This window comes from Rhagoletis pomonella, unplaced genomic scaffold (assembly GCF_013731165.1).
Source record: "Rhagoletis pomonella isolate Grant_MI unplaced genomic scaffold, Rhpom_1.0 Rhpom_scaffold_02795, whole genome shotgun sequence".
NCBI lineage: Eukaryota > Metazoa > Arthropoda > Insecta > Diptera > Tephritidae > Rhagoletis > Rhagoletis pomonella.
Window position 1 is genome coordinate 1,702 of NW_023461348.1, and position 25,006 is coordinate 26,707.

At 33.9% G+C, this 25,006-nt stretch overlaps 1 protein-coding gene across 1 annotated transcript; it reads left to right on the forward strand.

Annotated features, from left to right (window-relative positions):
* Positions 1–13,401: 13,401 nt before the first annotated feature.
* LOC118753733 (diacylglycerol kinase theta-like) lies at positions 13,402–23,429 on the forward strand (the record flags this gene model as incomplete). The annotated part of the gene is made up of 2 exons (XM_036488598.1): positions 13,402–13,538; positions 23,350–23,429. Coding segments are annotated over exons 1-2 (192 nt in total), but the record flags the coding sequence as incomplete, so codon positions are not given.
* Between the last annotated feature and the right edge of the window lie 1,577 nt (positions 23,430–25,006).

Here is a 25,006-nt window from a genome sequence, read left to right on the forward strand (position 1 = left end):
GACATAAAAATATGCTTTCAAATGTCCAGTTTGAACTGCGTGCAAGCAGCAAGTCGATTGTCCGACTCTGAAACTAATTTAAAATGCATTTGGTTTAAAGCACTTCAAAGTCAGTATGTAGATGTCTTTTCAACCAATTTAAAATTATTTAGTATTAAATGCTGAAATAGTTAATTGGCCAAAGTTAGATGATTTTTCAATTAATATTGAATTATGTATTTGCAAAATAAAAATTTGTAAAAATGCTATAATCAAAAAATAATAATTTAAAAAGAAAAATGTTTGCTTAATTTTTTTTTGTTTTTTTATACGTTGCACATTAATGTACAATTAAAGCCCATAATAAGACGGAAAAAATAAATTTTTTTCATTAAGTTTCGTTAAATGGTTTCTAAGATAAAGCAGTTTAAAGAAAGGAATGTATCAGGGTTGTTGCGAATATTATTCCGAAATAAAATTCCTTTCCGGATAATAAACAAACCGCTTATGCAAATTGAACAAGTTTTTTATCAAATGAAAAAGGACTTAAATAGCTTCGAAACTGAAATATCTAAAACGCCACATATTGAAAAACACTCCCAGAAATAGACTCTTAGGACAAAAAGTGTCACAACGGGTTTTAAAGATAATTGCATGATCTACACTTTTGTCTGACTTATTTTTATGATAAACCTTGCGCTTTAGCTGAAAAATTGTAAACATCAACTTATGTGACCTTTGACCTTGAATACTTTTTTTACTAATGACTAAGGACTTTTCGCATTATATTTATAATAACGTTCGTAAAATTCGTACCGCTTTTCAGCTGTATGCGAGTTACTGCAACCTTGAAAATCTAACTAGGCCGGGCTAATAGAAAACAATTTTGAAAATATGGTTTAAATAGAGTAGCAATTAAAAAATATTGGTTAAGCGGGTTATAATGTACTTCCATTGGGTTGTTAAGTGATCATTTATGAAAAAAAAAAAATTAAAAAGAAACTGCATTGTTATGGACTACGAAACCTACTGCTTTAAAAATTCAAAATATATTGCAGGTCAAGATTTTTATACTGCTGCAAGTCGTCAAGATGCCGCTGAAAGTTGTAAACTGAAAATGAAGTCCAAATTTCCAAAAAAACACATGGTTTGGCAAGCTATTTGTTTCTGTGGCCGTAAGAGCAGCCCTTTTTCCCATCCAGGACAATGAATGATCAAGTTTATCGGGATGATTGCCTCAAACGGCGTCTTCTGTCATTTATCAACAGATAAGGAGTAGGCCACTGTTCTAGGCGGACATGGCAAGCTGCCACTATGCCAAGGACACATTGCCGTGGTATAATGCAAATAACATCAATTTTGTACCTCACGACTGCAATCCACCCAATAGCCCAGAGCTGTGTCCTATTGGGGAATATTGATCAATTGTCAAAGGAACCTTGAAGAAAACAGGTGAAACAGTGAAAAATATTGAAGAGTTCAAAACAAAGTAGTTGTGCGCATCGCGTAAAGTCGATGATGCAGTCGTGCAGAACACGATGGCGCGTGTGCGATGAAAATACCGATCACTTGCATATGGAGCAAATATTAACTAATATTTTAACATTTTAATAACATCTAAACTTCCAAGTTATATAATACAAAAAAAAAAAATCATTTCAAAGCCTTCTACATAGTTTGTTTCTGGCAGTAATATCTAAGTGTCGCAGTTTTGGTGTGTTCACCCTTTATTCTACACAGACTCGTGGTCGCAGTATTTCCATTAAAGTTTCATTTTAATTAACTGTCCGCCTTGATGTTGTCACACAAAGGGGAGGAACATACAGTTTTACACCGACCCGAATACGATTGTATTTTTAGGAGAAGCTGCTTTTCATGACATAAATAAATGCCCGCAGGGGCGACCGCTATTTAAAAAAAATACGTTATTTGTTTTTTATTGTTTGATGTTGCGTTGCACCGTGCTTGAATGCAGGCCCTGCGCGCACTGCTAACCTCTATACCACAGCGGCCGCTGTTTAACTGTATGGCTGACTTTCAAAACGTCGATTGCTTTGCATACGTACAAAGTATAATGTTCCATAACGCCGAACTACAAAGTATTGACAATATACACTTTTCCAAAACGCATGCGTAACGTTATCGTAAGCCATTTTTAACTCAATCAGCGCATCAGAAGTTAATGCCTCGTTTGTTATTGGTTACCATTGGTGTTTTAAAAATGGAAAACTCAGAAAAATTGTTCATTGCTATGTTGAATATTTAAAATATGCAATGTATATGGTTGCAACTCTGCCTATACAAACAGTTTGATTACCGCAGTATAACAGTATCCAAACACTGTATTCGTACGTTTTGGAAGGCAGCCAGCGTATCCAGTGTTGCCATTTTAGCCGTTTTCCGGCTAGATTTAGCCGGTTGCGATAGAAAACAGCCGGAGAAATTTCGGTTTAGCCGGCAGCCGATTTGTTAGCCGTTTTGCAAAAAAAAAATGAGCCGTTTTTAGCCGATTTTTCTATTTGCTTTGTATTCTTAAAATTCAAATATATATGTTTATATTTTTGACTAAGCGACCCAAAATCTGTTAGAAATGGCTACTAGCCTTACCGCGGAGAAAATTTTCATGTCAGGCAGGGTTATATAAAGTTGGGCCGATTTCGCTTATTTTTATTTTAAACGAATATATTTTTTCTAAAGAAGGTCGTAGCGGGGATTTTCTTCATAAAATTTTTATTATGAATGTCTTAAATTTAAGTGGAAGCTTTTATTCGCAAACTTAGAAAATAATAAGTTGTTTCACTATTTGCTTAACACGCGTTTGTGTTTGGATAGAGTGCCAACACACAGAATAAATATTAAGGTAGATATTGCCTTCCCAGATAGCGCATATTCAATTCTGCCTTAATTACAAAACATCATTTTTGCCCACTCCCAAAGGTTTAGGGTAAGGGAAAAATTGAAAACACTAAACACAAACACAAACACTAAATATGTACACATATGTATTTTTTTAAACAAACTTTTTTGCTGAGAACCTGTTTAAATTCCAAAAACCGAAGGCCAACTTGAATTAAAAGAACCAACACTGAAATGCGTAAAAATTAAAACAAAAGAGCACAAATTTCTATGCAAAGTAGAACTCTCCGGGAACCCTACAAGATATCTGCCGATCATATGACTGATCATCTGAATGGGAGATCTGCATCTGAAACTTCAATATTTCGAAATTTAAGGACACTAATTTACTCAAAGTTTATACACCCCGGCTTACCATCTAGCGGAAGGTTTCTGAAAGGTGTAAATCATATATTTAATACTTGCGCCGGGTATTTAATGTTCGGCTCCGCTCGAACTTAGACTTTTTTACTTGTTAGATTACAATTACTATAAAAATAAAGGTAACATTTATGATTACAATTAAAGTTATCCTATAATCAGAAAAAAAGAAGTCTGATGAAGAGATGTGGTGATATCCGAAATAGCTGCTATAACTTCTACCGCTTAGACTTTGTTGCTTTTTCCATTTTTCCTAATAAACAATCGTGGTACAAAGCTCAATAAAGATATAAAAATTACATTTTAATAAAACATTGATAAAGTAATCCTAATCGTATATAATTTAAGGGCTACAATTAAGCAATCGAAATTAAAATGTAATTGTAACCAAAAATTACCCAGCTCTGGTATGTACATATCGTCGCTGCGCCAACAAAATCAGTTATGTATTTTTTAATAACTTTTCAGGAGAGCAAAAAAACTGATTCCTGGTGCCAATAGGCAATATTTTGCAAATGTCGTATAAAAAAATATAATAAAAATATGTTATTGATTTATGAAAGAAAAAACAATTTTTTTGACCAATTACGACGTGATCAACATATGCGCCGCTTTAAAGCACATAGCTGTTTTTATACACGATTTAAATTTGCTTTCGGCGGTATGGAATCGTATGCAATTTGTACATAATACTGCCGTTAGGCCTATATGCAATGTATAGAAGTTGAGGACTTGATTAGTTGACTGCCCGTTGCTCCTGTTATGTAATGAAATATGGTCAGAAACGTTTTTATTGGATTTTTGTAATAAAAATTAATGCAAAGTTGTGAGTGGACACATATTTTGTACAAACTATGACATTGCCACAGATGCGAACTGTTTTTTCGGTCAGCGTATTAACTTGACCCAATGCACTTTTTCAAAGTTTCGATGGGTGATATCCAATGAAAGCTCGACATATATATAATAAATAATTTCATTATAAATATAATTGAATTTTCATTAAATGCTTTCACATTTGAATACATTATGCAAATTTGCACAACATAGTAAATTGCATAAAAATGTAAAACTAAGTATATATCAAGGTAGATTATCAATTAAAACGAATGGAAATCTTTGTGTATATATTGCTTTAACGTTTGCAGGCTGTCGTGTTTATATTGGTCAATTTTTTGGACCATCGTGCAATAGCTCCGTTTCGTATTGCTGTAATAACAGAGCTCGTTTTTGTGGCAAAGATGTCAAGCAGTCGGTATGACGCAACTTGAATTTGACTTCACCATTTACATAAAGCAATTCTCTGATACTGCTCACTGGTCCTTCCCCAGGTTTTTACCTGGCCTTATAGTTGTAAATTAAAAAAAAAAATGTATACTCTAAATAATTAATAATATAAGGATGTGATGGCCTCGCCTGTCGCATACGACTTATATATGTATGTAGTCCATTATCTAATGTAGAGTGGACGCTGTCTACATCCACACTTTTTACCTTTGTTAATTGTCGGATTCCAATTGCAAGCGATCAAATTAAATAGTAGAATCTATGTAGTGTAAGTGGTATGTGTATAGATACATACATATGTTTGCATGTATTTAGTTGGTTTATAACAAGGCATGGTACAATAAAAACAGGTAGAAGCCAAATTGACATCAAACCTACAAAAGTCAAACTTTTCGGGAGAGTAAAAATAAAAATGAGCGTGTGTAAGGAAAAATAAAAAATTACATTTCGCTGGTTGACGTTTTTGAGTAAATTTGAAGTTTTGTTTCTATTTATTTATTTTTCTTTAGTTAAAATTTGTTAATTTGTATGTTGTTTTATGTTTTTAATTTATGAGTTGCAGTGTTGTTGGAGGGACTTTCCGGCATAAGGGTCATAAGAACAGCACTTGGCATCAAACGTGCCTTTCCTGTACCTCCCGGTGCATTTATGAAATCTGCTGCTTTAAGATGTTTAACGCACAGCAAGGCATTTCGCTGCAGCTCTGGCCCACAGCTGCTTTCGCAACGCTCTTTATGCGAAGGACATTGAGGCACGTTAAATGGTATCTGCTTCATATTTAACACCACATAAAAAACAACGCTTCGGTGTTGCATTTTTAACACATACATTAAGTATAAACTGCACAACACTACAAAAAATTCAAATGTTAATTAAAATTTGTTATTAACGAACATTCAAAAAAAAAAACAACGATATGACATTCAAAGCGTAACGAAATATAGGAAATAAATGAAAAACAAGTTGAAGTTTAAAGGTTTGGTTCTCATGAGAGCAACGTCATTTTGGCTTCTACCTGTATTTATGTGCCTTGACATGGTGAAATAAATATAAGGTGATGTCACTTACATAACCTCACTTTTTCTGCATGCCAATTGCGGCCATGCATTTCGGGGTAGTAGAAAAAGGGAGAAAAGATTATGATTATTTTTACTACTTTTTTGGGTACTATTTCCAATTCATACATATATCAGTGGACCCCACACCAGTTAAATGAAGTTTGCATCAATAAAATAATATTTTTGTAAACCAGTGTAATTACAGTTTAATTTTTTCGCTCAAAATAAATTATTATTACTTAATTTTTATTTTTTCGATCAAATATATTGATTTTAATAATTATTATTCAGTTCAATTTTTCTGCCTAAAAATTATTATTTGTAAAATTTAAAAGGCCACTCGGTCGTACCACACACATATGACAATGGTTAAAACTTAAAAAATAAGGACTATTTTCCGTCTTTCATTTATTCATATTAAAACAAATTAAATTATACCGTTCCCTTTATTTAATTATTCTTAAATTCTAATAAAAATGACATATTAGCCCGTATGGAAGTTCTGAAGTACATGTATATGCGTACATAGTTTTTAAATATCTAAACTTTAAAGGGAATTTTATTACGACCTTTATTTTCGTTACCATTTTAAAATAACATTTCTGAATTCTATCAGTTATATTATAAAATAATTATGCGTTTAAATTGTTAGACCAAAATGCATTATCGTAGCAATCCGAGGCACTGCTCCAATAATATGTTGGATATATATAGTATATATTTTACCAAAAAATTACTTACAAAATCACAAATATTGGAAATTATCGCTCAAATTTTCCAATGAATTTGAAACGAGGTCAAAGGAAAAGCGAAACAAAGAAACAGTGATACCTGCGCATACTTTTTTCACAAAATTGTATGCTCCATTTTTTGTTCCATTTTGCCCAGAAATGAAATTGGAATAAATAGAGTAGGCATTACTGTAACGCTGGTATGCCGAAATTGCCAAAATTACAACAACCACCCCCTAAGTGACAACACCTTATTATTATTTCACCATGGTGCCTTGATAACAAGGTACATTGAACAGGTAGTATCAGTAGAGCAGCTGATTTGATTTATTTTCAAATTATTTGGTCTCGAAAATGTCAAATATTTTTATTTTTTTCTCACGAAAATTATAAGTTGTTAAAATCCATTTGCTTGTGAAACCTTTTTCCATACAAAACAAGCGATTGAATAGCAGCTTTTGGAACGTTCGCCCAACTCGGCAGCACGACCGCTGATTACTGGGCCTTGCAAAGGATGAATCAATGCTTCGAGAAGCAAACAAATTTACTAGGTAAGAAAGTTGCATCAATTTTTATTTTTTCCAATTTCAATTTTTTATTTTTTATAATTTTTTGTATTTCACATGGCACGCTTTGATTTAGAAGAAAAAATTCAGAACAGTTTTTAACACTTTCGATACCAGAAGCAACAACAAAATACACGCAAATGTTGTTTTTGCTCTACTGATACTACCTGTTTAATGTGCCTTGGTTTATAATTATTTTTTACATCGAATCAAAGCACACTCATCAGATTCGCCTGCGATCAAAAACAGTTATAAGCAAGGTGTATTAAACAAGGTGTGATTGACAATTCTCTCTCTCTTTTAAGGTACTATTATGTCAAAAAGTATAAACAAACGAATTAACCCTTAGTTTTGCTTGTATCTTGTCAGCACTGATGCCCTAGGCTTTTATTTCGATTATAGTTTTGTTTTACTTGCATTTCCTTTAATATATATATTTTGTCAATAAAATAAAACAAATTGTTTATAAAATAGTTTTAGCAATTTTCTTGTTTTTAATTGCCCAAGTTTAATGCTTTTGTGCGTTTATTTTTATATTTAAATTTTTTATCCTAAACATTATTCGACACTTATAAAAGTAGGATTTTACATTTGTTTCCAATTTTATATGAGCTTAACTCAAACAATTTCGAAATTAATTTTTTTTCATGCGAAATAGTTTTCCATTAAAGACTTTGCTTCGAGCAGTTTTAAACTAAGCTCTTCCACACTTGCTTGCATGGTTTTAATTATGTCGGTAAGAAGAAATATTTCTGTTCTCAACGTGCATTCTAAAAAGTCGCCTGTTTGAGTTTGGACATCAACAAATAATGTATCCTGATCGCGTTCTAAATCCTCACTTGTTTCAGTTATTTTGTATGGCATTGGGACTGCGCCTGGGTATAAACGAGCTCGTTTGAAAGTGCGTGATTCGGACGGACAACAAATGAAATCACTTTCCTTGAAGTGGTTTTCACAAACCCGAGATGAATCACGTAGTACAACACCACAGCTTTCTTCCCATCGCTGCCGTCTTAATTCGCAACTAGGTGGTTTAAAACATCGCACTATTTTCGTGTCCTGACTTTTATTGCATTCAGCGCACCGTTCAAACGGTTTGCTCCGTTTCATCTTGGTTTCCTTACATTAAATATTTAAGAAAAGTCGAACGTATTTACTTATTACCCAATTTTAAATGTACTTACTTGCTCTCCTCGGCGGTTCATCTCTTAACAATTTCACGCTTATTAAGAAAATTTGTTGCTTGAAAAATTTGTGTGTAACTTTTTTTTAAACAAATTCAAATTTGAAAAAAAAAAATGCAAATGGGTTAAGAATTCATTTCAGTTTGACATTATAGTCTGTTTCTTATGAGAGCAATGTCAAAATCAATCACACTTTGTTGAATACATTTTGGTTATAAGCAAGTAAACGTTTACCTGTTTTTTTTCACACTGAGAAAAAGGATTATTTTCGACAACTAAAGATATTTAGTTCCCGAATTTTTACAATATTTGGGAACTGTGACCAAGGATTGGGAACTATTACCATGGGTTGGTAATTATAACTAAATATATTAAAGCTTCTAATATTCATCTAGGTTGTACCAAATCGTTAATTTAGTTGAAGGGTTTGGTAAATACTAATAAATATTTTTTTTGAAGCATATTTCTACAAATTCCATTCAACTTAAAGTATGGTTCATAAAAGGATGGCATTAAGCTCTGCTAATACAGATAAGCTTTCTTTCAACACATGGATTAGTCATAGTTACCAAATCTTAGTTGATCGATTTGGTTTGAGAGCGGAATATATTCATGCTTATGAGCACCCCCTAAATAATGATCAGCGCTCTCTGAGCTCATGTGTGTTTCACATACGAAGAGCGCCAGCTAAGCAATGCACACAGTCCCACTTATTGAATAGTTTGAATGCGCTAGTATGCCGACCATTGCATAAAAACGATTCAATGAATGAGACTGTGTGCGTGGAAATCATTGCTCCGCTACCGCTGTTCGTATACGGGTGAAACACGCGTGTGGTTACAGAGCGCTCAGTAAGCTATGGCATGTCGATCACTGCGCTGGGTAGAGAAAGAAAAGTGTGTGCTATGACATGCCCAGGCTTGTTTGTCTCAGTTTCAGTTTTGCCATCGCCGCGAGTTGTTTCGGTGCGGGTATGGTTATTTAAAAATATAAAGTTTGATGCCAACCGGCGTTTCTCAGTGGATATATAATTCATGTGAATTATAATTAGAAAGTATCTATTTAGCCAAGGAAAAAGCAAAGCAGTATACTTAAACCAGCACTTCCAGCAGATATTGACCTGGGTTTTTGCACGACTATTCCTGTTTAATCGTTTCTTTTTAGGAAATTCTTACCACCATATACATATGTATTATTTACACTAGTAACTATTTATGTAAATATGTTCGTATTTGTTATGCTTAATATATGCAAATAAAAGAAGTAAACACAACAACCATCGAGTAAATTTTTATTTGTGTCAAACTGAAACTTTTTTTTCCAATAATAAACGGTTAGCTGATTCACGTCTACAGCAAGTTCATAAAATTAATTGAAAACTTGTATCAACCAAAGCATTGTTTATATTTGCTCAACAATGATTTTATTCAACTAACAATATTGTCCACTCAAGGTAGTCGTTTTGTAATTATTAACAAATATACATTTGTCCCAACTAGAAGGCTCAAGTAAATTGCAGACTTTCGTGAACTAGATATTTATTTCGCCATATCCAACTATGTCACTTGGTCACTATAACCAAATCTTGGTTATTATAACTAAACCTTTTTCTGAGTGCAGAGTATTTCAAGTACTCGGCCGCTGTGGTGTAGTGGTAAGCAGTGCGCGCTTTCACTCATCAGCACCTGGGTTCAAGCCATTAAAATACAATCGCCGTTCGGAGTCGGCGTAAAACTGTAGGTCCCTTCGCTTTGTGTGACAACATCAAGGCGCACGCCACAAGTCGGAGGAGAAGCTCGGCCAAACACTAACATATGTGTAAGCGCCAATCTATTATTATTATTATTTCTAGTACCGCGAGCACATAGCTTTTTTTGGTTAGTTCTAAACCAAAAGATATAGAGAACGGCAAATGCAGTAATGTGGGCAATAGGTAGTGTTAATAAAATATGCAATAAAAAAAAAACTGACAAAAATCGCATAACCGTTTTTGTTGGGGCAGCGACGATATGTAGAAATAATATTTTTGGATATTCATTGAAAAGTTCTAATTTTTTCCAATTACATTTTTTTACGTTGTTTGAGTATTACTATGACGACACACATATGTATAAGAACAGGTATTCACTCAAATTCAAAAAACTTTTAAGCCAGAATCATTCATTAGTTTTTTAGGTATATGAATAATTCATATCATACTTGTTCCTCTTATCTATCAGGAAAGGCTCAGATAATATATTTCTTTGCTGATATGCTAAATTATCAAAGTGATGATAAAACTGTCATAGAGTTGTCTCTGAGAAGTTGAACTGCAAAAATTGTCCTAGATAAGATAGAAAAATTTGTCTAAATTTGAGCTTATCTACCTACATAGGAACTAGGAATGTTAATCCCGGTCTTTTTTAAGCCTCGAAAATTCCGGGATTATTTGCCTAGAATCCCGGGATTTTCGGGATTTGTAATTTACGCTGGTGGCAATAATAGAAACGCTTTATGTTGTACAGTTTTGGCTATGTTTCTTTTGTTTATTTAATATTTAAAGTTTTTTTTATAAATGTGTAGCTCAATATACATATAACACCTTGCGGCAGGCAATTTCGCACACAAAAGAAGAAATCAATATATTCGCCAAACGAAGGGCCAAATATACTAAAATTGCGTTCTTAATTTTTCTCTCTGATGTCAGGATTTTTTAAAAGAACTTTGAAATTTGAAAGATATGAGTAATTCCAAAATGATTTAAAAATTTAAGCATAAATAAATAAAATTAAATTCTTAAAAAACCAGTATGGGTACCAAATGAAGGAGTACAGTTAAAACACATTACATTTTTTGATGCGTAAGGGACGGGTAGGTATTGAAAATACCCTTTTATAATTTTATTCTCGAATATCCTTGAAATTTTTCAATTATTATTTTTTTTTAAAGTATGTGTTAAGGACTAACTTTATAAGCTTAAAAAAAAAGATAGATTAAAGGGACATTTTCAATTCCTATTCGTCCTTGTGAACCCAAAAATATTATTTCATTTGGTACCCATACTTTTGTTTTTGTTTTACATTTTTCGCCGTAAGTAGGGTATTTGCAATCTATGCATCCGTGCTAAGTTTCAGTTCCCCAGCATAATCGGTTTCAGAGATATAGTGGTTTTTACATTTTAGTCTATTTGTTAGATGTCACGCCCCCTATATAAATCCTTTTAACCGGCCCTTTAACCGGTTAAGGGATCACCGAAGTCTGCAGCATCTGCTCATCTCTAGGTGCGGCTGCAAGCGGGCGTCTGTCCTGCAGCAAGCGGCTCGCTATATAAACGTGTATCCGGTTGAAAGGCGCTCATCACAGTAACGGTTGTGCGCTGGGCTTGGGACCCGCCACGTAAAAATGCCTACCAATGAATGGAACAAAATGGCCTCGATGACTGGCCCCCCACACGTTGACGACCCTCGTCCACGAAATAAGGACTATGCGTCAACTAACACTTCACCTTTTATCATACAAACAGATGCAAAAGGTCGGGCCCTTTCGTGGAAATATTTCGATAGCTGAAATATCATTTTAGCCTACCCATGAAAATAAAACCGCAAAATCGATACTTTATGTTTGGATTTATGGGCACGAATTGGCTGTTCTCGAGTTCTTCGAACAGAAAAAACGGCTTTCAAAACATATATACGTATAGATAGCAAATGAATTGACATTTGAAATTAATTTCAAGTATTTTCCAAAAAAAGTGGAAGCAAATTTTTTTTTCTTTCATCTTTCAACATAAATAAATAAAATCCAGAGCTTTTTTAAAAAAACCGTCACGGATAGAGCGACGCAAAATGTAATTATGTTTTATTTAAAAAAAGGAAACTTGAAATCGGTTCATATTGGGGCTCTAAAAATTGATTTGTCCACAGCAACCTTTTTTGCCCCACTGTGCGTCGTCAATACAGATTAGCTATTTGCATTAATCGTATTATAACCATTTTAACTCTTGAGAGATAGACTATACCTCACAAGTCTAAATCGGAAGGGTTTAGGTTCAGTTATTCAAGTTTTTTTTTATACCAATCTTTGAAAAAACAGCATCAAAATCTCATTCCGTTGAATTTTTTTTTTTAATATTTTTATGTAAATTTTTTCAGCTTAAACCGTTTTGTCATTTGAGGGGATTTTTTCAAAAAACTTCTTTAAGAGACTATTTTTATTTATAAAAAACTCCATTTTTGGAGGTATTTTAAAATCGGTCCAGCTCGCTTAAATCGTAATATTTTTCCGAAATATTTTGTTGGACATCTTAAAATATAATCGATTTTATAATTCCAATGGAAAACAGTACCGATTTCTTATTTTTTTTTGTATGGGGAGTGATGCAGTCTAATGTACATATATATACACATCCTTAGTTCCTTCGAGAGTTTAATTTAGTTTAGTTAATTTCGTCTTAACTTCAGTTTAAAACTACTGATTAGTAAACACCTGACTATAGGACATTACCGAATCAAATGAAATTATATATGTATTTAAAAATAATAAATGATAACATTCAGTTCAGCTCCATTTTCGAAAGATAATGTAAATAATTTGTTCATTTTTGATTTCCAGGATCCAGTCCATATGTCTGGATGAAGCATACAAATGGATGAAAATGCCGCTGTCGCTGTCATTTTTGTCTTCGTCGTCGTCATTTTGTCATCATTACTATCGAACGCAAAAGCGACAATTCAAACAACAAAGTCAGCAGAAACAACTAATAAAGAAAGAAGTGCTATCACAGAAGCCCAAAGTGAAAACCAGGAAGTCGGCAATACATATTCAGCAATATCGTGTACAACGGAGGATAGGACAAGTAGAGAAGAAATCGCAGCAACTAGCACATCCACAAAAACAACTCGTAAAAGACGTTGGGCGACGCTTCGTAATCTGCCACTTTCACAAGGGGCTTTCGGCAGGGCTGGGGTAATCGCAGTACCAGCAGTAGTGGCAACAGTACCACAAGCGAAAGCTTGAAGAGAGATCTGCATAAATTCTGTGGTTTAATTTCGTGGCGTTGAGTGATTACGCCATAAAACAACAACAACAGCACAGACGATCTGAAATCCTATAGCCGAGACATTAAGTCGCAACCAAACTTGAGGGTGACTAATTAAAGGAAATTGCTGAAATACCCAGATAAGTGACGAAAATTCAAAAAAAAAAAAAACGCTTGCGGACAGAGAAAGAACGATAACCGGTGGGAAGCGAATTGAACTTGCCACCGTGGATCATCGCTGTCGTCGTTATTTTGGTGTGTTCGCGCCGCCAACGTGCGACCCAGCGATACGTCCGATATTCGAAAGAATCCACACAGAACTCGCAAAATGGCGGATGGTGGACATACTTTCGTAAAGAAGACATTTGGAAAGCCAACGTACTGTCATCACTGTTCGGATTTAATTTGGGGTATCATTCAGATCGGTTACATTTGCGAAGGTATGTAGCACGAATTATTTTCAGCATGCTTAGGTGATCGATAGAATGAAGCATATCTAAATTAGAGTTAGAGTAAGATTTGCTTCACTATTTCAATGGGCGCGTTTCTAAGACGTCGCTGTTGCTAAACTGTTGAGTGTTTGTTTCAGAAACGCACAGTTGAGTAGTTCCGCTCAGCTCAACGGTTGGTAACTTGACGCCACTTTTTCAATCATAAAATTATTCCGCTACATGAAGTCAACAATTTATATATGTAAAACAAAAATGATGTTTCCCTTCCGTCAGTTTTCATAGAAAATTCAAATAAAAAATAATTTGTCTGTAAATTTCTGGCGAAACTGGCTGTTAATAAAATAAAATGCACGAACAAATACATATATTAAAAATAAAATAAGAAAAGCTCCATTATAGATCCGGTGCTATCCATATTTTTGGCTTAATATTTTTTTTATTTTTGTGCTGTTTAATTTAATTTTGCTTGTTTACAAATGTTTTGGCAGTTAATGTATCATCCCGTTTCTAAGACGTAACTGTTGAACTCAACAGTTGACAGCATTTCAGCAACAGTTGGGGTAAACTGTTGCGTCTTAGAAACACGCCCAATTAAAACTTACAATATGACTTATAGACATACATATCGTCCCTCTTATGCCAGAAACATGAATGGGTAAAAATGAAAATGTAGGGAAATCAAGTTTGGAAGTTTTTTATGAGACATTGTAAAATATGTGGTTTCCGCGTACGCATGGTATTCTGGGTTTTGGTATAACATAGAACACCCAATAACTTAAAATTGGAAAATTTCCACACTTATGCTTCGGCAATAGCCGTAGCGACCCAGATTTATATCCGGCCAAGGACTGTCACTCTAGGGTCATTCCCCGAAAACCCTTTGGCGAATTTTTGTGCTGTTACAACAACAGCAGGTGTAGCCGCACTTGACCTTTCTACTGCGTTCAAGTCCGCTCTTCCTTTCCTTACTCTTCCATGAGTGTCGAATCGAAGGACTCGCGAAAAATAATTTTTTCCAAAGTACCGTCGGGGGAGAGCGAATGCTTCGAGGTTGCTAATTCCGGATATATCATTAGTGGTTTTTTTCAAATTATCTCTTGTTTTGCGAAGTTTGCAACATATTTAAATTCCACTTTTACCAAATGTGTATGCAATGGGAGAACCCATAAAAATTCGTCCATATTAAACAAATTTTAAATAACCAATTGGGTAGTATTTTTGAAAAATATTGCTATTCAAGGATTCTATACAATTTCTACGAAAATACGTGGGAAACTTTGAGTGCTTTGAGCCACCTCTAAATCTTCTTTGATTGACCTAAAACTTTGTATAGTTTAGTCTTTAGGCTATTCACACATTTCTAGGGGGTGAGACCGATAATCCAAACACTTTTATTTTTCTCCATATAGCTAAGGGAAATCCGAATGTACATACGTATATGTATTTTTGTCAACCGCTTATATGGAGTCACAACATTGTGGGATGTCGTGTCGTATGAGTGACATTCGTATGCAGTTTAGGATAGTCAGTCAATTATTCCATCCGACATTTGCTACACAATTCTTTGTAGTTATCCTTTTTTTCAATTGAAAATGCTAAAGGATGTAGCTTGAAATTCTAAAAATATGTAACAAACTCTATCAGAAAAATTTACCCTATACTCCAGCACATTTACATAAATTTACCTTTTCAAATCTCTAACACAAGCACAAATTACTTCGAAAATTCCCTATAAACAAACGTCAGAACATTGCAAAATCTCACATGACCATAAAAATGTACAGTAGAATACGGTAAAATTTTCACATTGCTGTTAAGAAATTCATATAAACTTTACCCAATATACCAGGTAAGGAGTATTTACCCAGTTTGTTCTGGTAGGGAATACAAATTTAAAAAATTATGTGCGTATTAGAATTCGTAAAAACAGCGAAGTATCAGCGGATTGATGAGTACTGAATCTAATATACAATCTTCATCTATTTGTATTTTCCCTATTCATTGGGCTCGGTTCCCTTTCGTTAAAATAGCTAAGAAGTGTTTCCTTGACATGTATATCAAAGGTACTTTGGACATCAGTTACCAGGTACAAGAACCAGCGGCGGTCTTAAACTCGTTTTATTTCCGCCTTATTTTCTGGTAAAATTGTTCGCCGCACTCTTCAAGCTATTTCCACTCATACATTTTTGTATATCTTTTCTTCTTTTTAAATATCTAGCTCTCCCTTTCCTCCTTCCTTCCTTTTGTTTATATAGCGGGAAGGTGGTTGCAAGACAATAGACGCCCGCTTGAGCCTTTAAACCGAATAAATCGGAGTGGCCCCACCGTCTGATCCTCTCTTTCCACCGAGACCCAAGATTTCAATAGTCTGGGTTGAGTATAGTCGTGCAACCGGGAGATGATTGAGAATAATTAATGGAAAATTTTGCTAATAATGCGAGGCTTTGATTGAAAAAAAAGTTAAAAAAGGTTGTAATTGGTACCACCGCCTCGGATCGTATGAAATATGAGCAGTAAAGCGTGTTACTGAGGTGTACGTGGCGTATGAGTAACTTTCTTTCCTGCTCATTTTTCATACAAAAAATCTTTGCATATTTTCATTTGACCACTATTATTTCTTTATTTAACCATCGATTTTCTTCAGTAGTAACTTGAAAAGCTTTAGCACAGATGTAAAAATTTGGCACAAAGCCTGTTACTTTTTTAATTTTTCTTCTGTTAAAGTTTGATTTTTTTTTCAGTTTTTTCATTAAAAAAAAACAAAAAAAACTGGAATGATTAATTTGTCAGAAACTATCAGTTCTATCGGAAAGTGAATGTATACAATTTCATTAGCTTTCATTTGCCGTATTTCATATTAAGACTGTTAAAGTGGCTCGTAAGATATACGTGATTAAGTGGAACCACTTTTTGTTTTAAGTTGAATAACCGTAAATTGCAAATATCTCGATAACGTATCCATAAAAAAACATTAACTCGATTGTTTGAATCACCGAGCAATTCTACATAGAAATTGGATAGTGACGTCTGGAGAACAAAAACCAAACTAAAATTTAAGATCCAGTGTTGCCAGGGAACTGATTATATTAAGGAGGGAAAATAAAATGGCAAAAGGCAGGTAAAGGCACTAGAAATCGCAAAAAGAAAGAAGAATGCAAAACAAGGACCAAAACTGAAAACTGATCCAGAAAAACTATGAACAAGCCTGATTATATCGTCGTTTAAAGACAAAACCGCGTATCAACAAAATGCGAAACCGCGCATGTGAGGTTGTATAAATTATTTTATACAGAGTAAAAACACTAAAATTTCAAAATGGCTCTCCTTTTTATATAGCAATCGCATTTCTGGCTAGTATATTTCAGGACGAATGGATAAGGCTTAAGCCAAGAGCTCGTGTGAGCAAATCCAATTTTTGATAGAAAAATGTCAGTTATGTGGTTTTGCAGAACGACGATACGCGGTTTTGTACTTGAAACGACCATATATTATTTCCTCGATTCAAAGCACTTTTATTTGTTCAATTTATTGCACTCCATAATATTACCTCCGCGAATCAGTAATATATATATCGCCATCAATATCTGACGCTCAAAACGACATGATGGTACATACTATATTTAGTAAATTTAAATAATTTCAAATAAAAGGAAAAAGAAATGAAAGAATGTGCCATCCAAGAAAAGTTAGAACTACAGCCCAAAGTTTTTGTTATTGGGGATTCAGTCGAAAATCTGTCAGAGCTTTACGTCTATTTGAATGGGCTACGCTACAAGGTACCAACCTTACTTCGCGCCCTGGACCTGGTAATAAAATTATGTTTCACATTTAATTTAGAATATTCAGCAAAGAGTAAATATGTGCGGAAAAAAGTCCGTTTTATTTGAAATCTCTTCTGAAGAGAAGTTTCTAAAATTACCAAATTTATTTTCTAAATTAAATAATATTCACTGAAAAGTACTTATTCCACCAATACTCTATTTGTAATAACTTTTTCACGCTGTCAAAAACTTTAATTTTTCATCTTAATGAGGAACATAAAACTCCAATAACTGATCAGTACTTGTTGCAATAATTATTTTTTAATTTCAAAATATGTACAAAATAAACATACATTGTATAGTTTATTATATTGTATACATATATACTTAAAACGTTTAAATAAAAAGTTCTTTCTAAGCAAAACCAATCAATTGAGTTCACATTAAAATGTTTCTTAGTGTAAGCCAGAAAGATTGCACAATTTTTCCAACAATTTTCACTATTCTCCCAACAAATTAGTATTTGAATCAAATACGTAAGTTCTTTCCGTCAAAGGTGTTCGTCGTTGGAACCTCAGAGTCCAAGTATTTATTTCAACAGCTTCATATTTTTGTAGCAACGACCTCCACTGTTAAGTCAAATAAAAAGTATTTAAAACAACAATTTATACACTTTTAATCTAAATGCGAAAATTGTTGTGTTAAATACTAATTTAGTTCAAAAATCGACAGTATTTGCGCTGTTGCTTCAAAGCGAGTAGTTGTTGGGTACGATTTAATCAATAAAAGTTGTTCCAAGTACATATAAAATTGATGAATGTACTGTTTTTTTTTCTCGGTGTACATATGTATATGTACTTGAAAATACATAATTGCATAATTGTGTGCAACTCAAACCGACCGCCGTGCTTATTCATACCAAAATTCATTTCACGGAACCCCGGTGACTACGGAGCCCTTGGGTTCCGAGGAACCCACTTTAGGAGGCTCTGCGCTAGAGCAATCAGCGTATCAGAAACGAAAGTTGAAGCTTCATTTGTTCTTGGTTGGTGTTTTAATAAAAAAATGGAAAATTCAGAAAAATTGTTCATTGCTATAATGAATATTTAAAATATGCAATGTATATGGTTGCAAGGTGTTGCAACTCTGCACAGACTAACAGTTTGAATACCGCAGTATAACAGTATCCATACATTGTATTCGTACGTTTTGGAAGTCAGCTTATTAGGGCGGTCCAAAAATGCATGTGAAAAAGTAAGGTCGGCATTTTTATGCTCTCACCCCCTAGGATTGTTGTTTACCGAAAAAATATACCCTTATCTTTTGTTTTGAAATCAAAAAAATATTTAGAGGTCGCTCGAAACGCCCAAAGTTTTCCATGTACTTTATAAAACCACTTTTCGTAGAAATGGTATATAATAGTTAAAAATCGATGTTTTTCTACCAGAAAAATCTGTTTATCTGCAGGAGATTCCCAATAATAAAACCTAATTGTTTATTTAAAAATTTTCTCATTGCAACAAGAATTTATAGGTTCGCCAAAAACGCCGAAAAATACAATGGGGCGACCAATAAAAAATCGTTAGTATTAAAAAATGGTTAAATAAACAATTGGGTACTATTATTGAAAGTCTCCTGAAGAGAACTAGAGTTTTCCGTTTGGAAAATATTGACTTTCAAGAATTTTATACAATTTCTACGAAAAACTTTATTTTTCCCATATAAAAATACATGGAAAACTTTGAGCGCTTTAAGCGACCTCTAAATATTTTTTGATTTCAAAATAAAAAAAATAGGGGTATACTTTTTTCGATATAGAACAATCCTAGGGGATGAGAGCATTACAATTCCGAATTAACTGTTTTTGGACCACCCTAATATACATACGTACATGAGTACACTAGTAGAAAAGTAGGCCGCAGACCTGTCGCTTTTCGTTCGCTGACGTCACGAACATCTCATTCATAGCTAAGTTTTTGCTTTTGAAAGTTTCCATACCTCTGCTTCGTACTACATAAACCCTTACACCAGCATACGACCCTCCAGGAAATGTATCTAATTATAAGCTAACTTTAAGTAGATTAGGAAAGAGCTAAAAGTCACTATTATCTGTATATTTTCTTTGACGAAAGCTAACTATATTTCTATGTAACCAACTACTTTGGGCATAAAATATCAATAGGAAAAATCAAATGTTTTTGTTTCTATTTTTTTATTTTATTACTTTTAATATTTGTTTACATATTCTGCTGTAGGTGGTACCATATTCAAACTCCGTCAGGCATAACTTGCATTTCGATCTTTTATTCGTCCTTTCGATCCTTTTATTTGTCCTCAATTCGGAAAAGTATTTGCGAAGTTCAGGATATTTAAATAGAAACGCGTGTGAAGAAAACAATCTCCTGCATTACTTGTCAACTAGCTTCAAGTTAGCTTTTTGTAGCTAACTCCAAGTTATATAATAATAATAGATTGGCGCTTACACAGATGTTAGTGTTTGGCCGAGCTTCTCCGATTTGTGGCGTGCGCCTTGATGTTGTCACACAAAGAAGAGGGACCTACAGTTTTGCGCCGACTCCGAACGGCAATTGTATTTCTATGAGAAGCTGTTTTTCATGGCAGAAATACACTCGGAGGTTTGCCATTGCCTGCCAAGGGACGACCGCTGTTCAGAAAAAAACCTTTTTTCTATTTTTCTTTCGATGTTGCTTTTACCAGGGCTTGAACCCAGGCGCAACGGAGTGGAAGCGCGCACTGCTTACCACTACACCACAGCGGCCTCCAAGTTATATATTTTATAAAAATCCCGCAAAAAAGATAACTACAAGTGGGTTATTTTTTTCTGCAGGGGATTATGAACGTACTTGCGTATTCACTGAGAAGTGGTGGCCTTGCAATAAATGAGCCGTTCAATGCACAAATTTATTAACTCCGTTAACAAAAAGTTTGGGGATACGATGAATATACCTTTTAAATAAAAATTCCATTTATAATATACATACATAAATTAAAATTAAGAATTATATTTGAGTATTTTATAGTTATTATAAATATAATAAGTTATACCAAGTAGTGTGACACTTCAGTTTAGGATTTTCCAAGAAGTGGAGTCAACAAATTTTTGCAGTGAACGGCACAAATACAAACAAATAGTGGTATAAAGCCGTATATGTATATGTGTACATAATATATACATAATGGCAACATTAATATAGACTTTCACAAAAATTTGTATCTGGCCATGACAGAGGTCGTAAATAAGCCTCTCAACTTATTTTGTATGGTGTTTATCACTAACACAAACACACATCTCTCAAGCAAAGAATATTTCTCACCGTGCCAAATCACTCTGTGCGATCTTTTTGTGTTTTCTGTTGTGGGTTATTTTCCCTTAGACGAAGACACTTTCGCATGAACTTTTCTTTTTAAGTGTCCGAGACCAACAGCAACGGAAATTATATGCAAATAGCCCTTTCCCACTGAGAGCAGCACGCATCTACCAAAAATAAACCACCTATTCTCTTTTGTGGGTTATTTTTTCTCTCTATTTTGGGACACTTTCAAAGTGGAGAATGTTATTTTCGTTGAAAGTATCACAAATATACATATGTAAGTGCTTTACACAAGACAATAAAATCGAAAGCAATACTCTTTCTTAAGGCATTTGCCCAAAATTTGGTGTAAATTGCATCCCAGTCGTGTGAATTTACAAATAATTTGCTTTATCCCAATCAAGAAAAACAATTTGTTCTAATTTTTCAATAGAAATTCACTGTATTGTACCATGGTACCAATATTGTGACTACAAAAACAAATTGTCGTTGCAATTTTTTTCTTTTGTACCAATACCCCAATATAAAAAAAGGTACAAATCTGTACAAACATACCAATTTTTTATAAAAATTTGAGGTCACTGAGCCAGAATATCGCTAGGTTAGAGTGAAAAGTTGCCAAGTCCACTTTTTATGAAAACTCATATTTTGGTAAGGAGGCTAGAGAAACTTGAAATGCATTGTTTCGAAAAAAATAAAGGTACTTGTTTTATTTATACTCGTTTATATTCAATAAAAGGAAAATTTGCTAAGTCCAGAAGAAGCACCGAAAATGCGATAAGGCCAAAATATGTAGTACGAAAAAAAACGAAAACATTTCTAGCAAAAAAAGGAAAACACAGATATACTTACTATTACTAAATGAAGCAGTACTAAGCCACTTTTTATTCGATTTTAATATCAGAAAAAAGATTTGAATTCGACCAAAAAAGAAACAAATTTATAACTTCTTGAAGTTGTAACTTGACGAATACCAAAGTTTTATTAAACGAAGTGATGGAGAAAAATTATAACAAAACATAATTTCTATATGAGAACCCCTGTGTAATTTACGTAGACATTCTTAAGTAAAGCCATTCTAAGAAGCTTACCCAAAAAGGGCTGAAAAAAGTGCTTCGATCCTCGGCTTCCAGACGGGCTTTTCCTATTTACAATTTACGCGCAGGCATCTATATATAATTGCTCAGTCATACGACTTAGTTAGGCCGATCTGGTGTAGCTACAGAATTGGCTTGCATATCAAATTAAAGTGCAAGCTCCATAGGTTATCCAAAAATTGTCAGATTTCAAATCGGTGAAGCAGGTGCTAAAATATAAGCGTTTAAACATTTTCTTGACTCAATCTCAACGCTTCTGTATACAATTGCTCAGTAATACGACTTAGGGTGATCTAGAGTAGCTACAGACTTTAATTATATATCAAATCAACCAATTTTCCGTGAAATTGTGATTAGGATTCTTTTTATTCATAGTTTTGACATATATGTATTTCGCGAAAAAAGAAAATAAAAATAACTGAGATCACTTTATTTTTTAAACACCTAGGGTATCACTGACAAATTTAAAGGACCCTGGATGACGGTAAAACTCAAAACTTTGAAAATCTTTTGATGTAATTTTTGAAATGAACGATCCGAATTAGCCTTTTGTATTTTAATATTTTTAGAATCAGTGGTTGAATTTTTGTACTGAATGGGTTAACGGCGCCAATTTTAAGTGATTATTGCGTGTCAGACTACGACTAATAAAGCTCTTGGACGGATATTGTGAAAGGTTGGACTATATCTACCTTAAAAATAACTCTTTTCTCACGGGCCACAGTATGAAGCTATGAGTAGAGTAAGGCCCTTTAATATCTTAAAAATTTTCTTGGGTTATCAGGTCTCTAGCAATGTAAGATTAATTGTTGTCTTTCACGAAGTTCTTTAAATAAGTCTTCAGCTAAATATTGCTTGTATGAATACATTATTTAGCATTACAGATGAATTTCAATATGCTTTTTAAGTAGAAATAAAAAGTATTTGACATGCACCTTAAATAAGCCCCCTAAAAAAGTATGATTTTTATGAATTAAGGAAACAACTATAGCAAAACTCCACCAAAAAGTCTTCGAAATCCGTCCAACAAAAGCCCGTCCGAAAAACCTTCTGTGAGTAGCGAAAGCAGAAACCCTTCAATTTTTGCCACTCCATACAAAAAATTGAGGAATAAGTGGAAGGACTCTTGACTCTCAGGAAGGCGAATTACCCATACGACGTGGTGGCCACATTGACATTTTTTCTTTTAAGCATGGAATGCTACATGGATATCGTCACTAGACACGAATAAAGGCACGAGCTCAAAAGTTGATAGCGCATAAAAAATCTTTAGCGAAGAAAGACTCTTAACATAGTCCACGGTGAAAAAAGACGCGTAAATTATTTCTGCGGTCAACTATGTTTGCGGGTGGAATAGTACGTAAAAGAGTTTTTTTCGGAATGATAATGAAGTGACAGTCCTTGGCCGGTTATAAATCTGTGTTTACGCGTGTTTCTTCACCAAAGTTTTTTTTAAGCGCCTTTTTTCAACATTTTTTTACGCGTCTTTCTTCGCCGTCAAAACACTAGCGCATTTTTATTCATCGCTAGTGATTATATATTATTGGTTTTTATATCGGAACCAATTACATAGTTGTTGAGTTTTAAACAAATTTGTTCTTTTTTTCAGTGTGCAACTTCGTCATACATGATCGCTGTGTATCAAGTGTGGTTACGCCATGTTCCGGTATTGCTCCCTGTATCATAAAGGTTAGTATATCATTAAAAGAAAAATTTTAGAGTGCCATTGACAATGGTTTAACTATCGATTTTTGTTTATACTGACACATAAAGCGCTTTGCCTTACTTCTCAGTTACTACACATTTCGCTCTAGTGTTTATACTTACGGCCTTATATCGGCATCAAAGTAACCGTCTTCAAAAGCAAACAAAATTAGCTGTTTTCATTTGACATTTTATAAGTTAACATAATGGAAAGTGATAAAAATCTAGTTTTATTCGGCATTATAAAATCGTGGCAAAGAAAAAGAACGATTATTATTAATCAGCTTTTAAATACTGATGCGATTATTTGGAATTTGAGCGGAACAGCTGATCTCCAATTCGCTTTGAGTGAGAGCGGTGTTTATACACTCTTTCCAACTATCTGGAGAAATAAACTACCGATTTGAAATGGAGTGTGAGCCAAAACACTTCGATCTTTCAAAGCGAATTGAAATTCAGTTTATACATGTTTTGAATCGCGGCGAAATGAATTAAAGCGACTTATGCATGCGTATAAACGTAGTATATGATTCAAAACGGATGCGTAAACTGAGTTTCAGAAGTGTATTGACTGTCATTCGTTCTCAAATCGGTATTTTATTTTCCATATCGCACTATAGTTTGAAATTGAAATATTGAGAAATAAGAACCAATTTTAGACTTTTAATTTTCGGAAAAAATATTACGACATTCGACTACTTATTATCCCAGTAGTTTAAAAATAAATATGTAAACAAATGCCTGGTGGGAACCACTTGTTAGTCAGAAAGTGTTCAAAGTCTTTGTTTTGATTCCCCTATTGGTTGGCATTCGGTATATTCAAGTTGTATTAAAATCTTAAGTGGTGATAAAAAGTAAACAATTACAAAAATAGTGTGGTTATAAAATGGATAATATTAATGAAGGTATGCAAAATGTAGAATATTTCACTTTCTTGTAAAAGAGTCGTCTTGCTATTGTATTTTTGTGTAGAGCGTGTTAGTCTTTGAATTTTGCAGGCATTTATTGTGTGTTAAATATTGCGGTAAAATAGGATCAACAAAATCTATATATGTATGCGGTCTAAGGTAATTCAGACCAACTAACTAAAAAATAGCGAAAGTTTGGTTTGAAAACAATAAAGATGCTGTAGCTGTGTACGATTGGATTGCTGGAAGATTAAAAAACAGACAGAGAAGAAGAAATCGAACAAATCAGATACAAAGTTACATTGTTTTTTTAAACGCAAACAGAAGGTGGCAAAGACGCGATGGAAATGTTCGAACTTCATAGGTAGCCGATAGCGAGTGTTACAGTGCGATACTGAAATTTTGGAAACCGATACTGCAAAGGCGCGAGGACATCCACAGATGTCATATGATAAGTTGTGCGAACGACAGAAAAGAAAAATTGCATCTAAAGTATCATCGGAACAAGAAAACAACACAACCATATTGGCTCAGGCAGCATCAATTTCGGCAAAGTCTTTGAAAGAAAATTATCTTCGGTATCTTTACAACGCAGTGAAACCATCTGCATCTAGGCCAAGTAAGACTAAAAACTAAATAAATTGGAATGTTGTA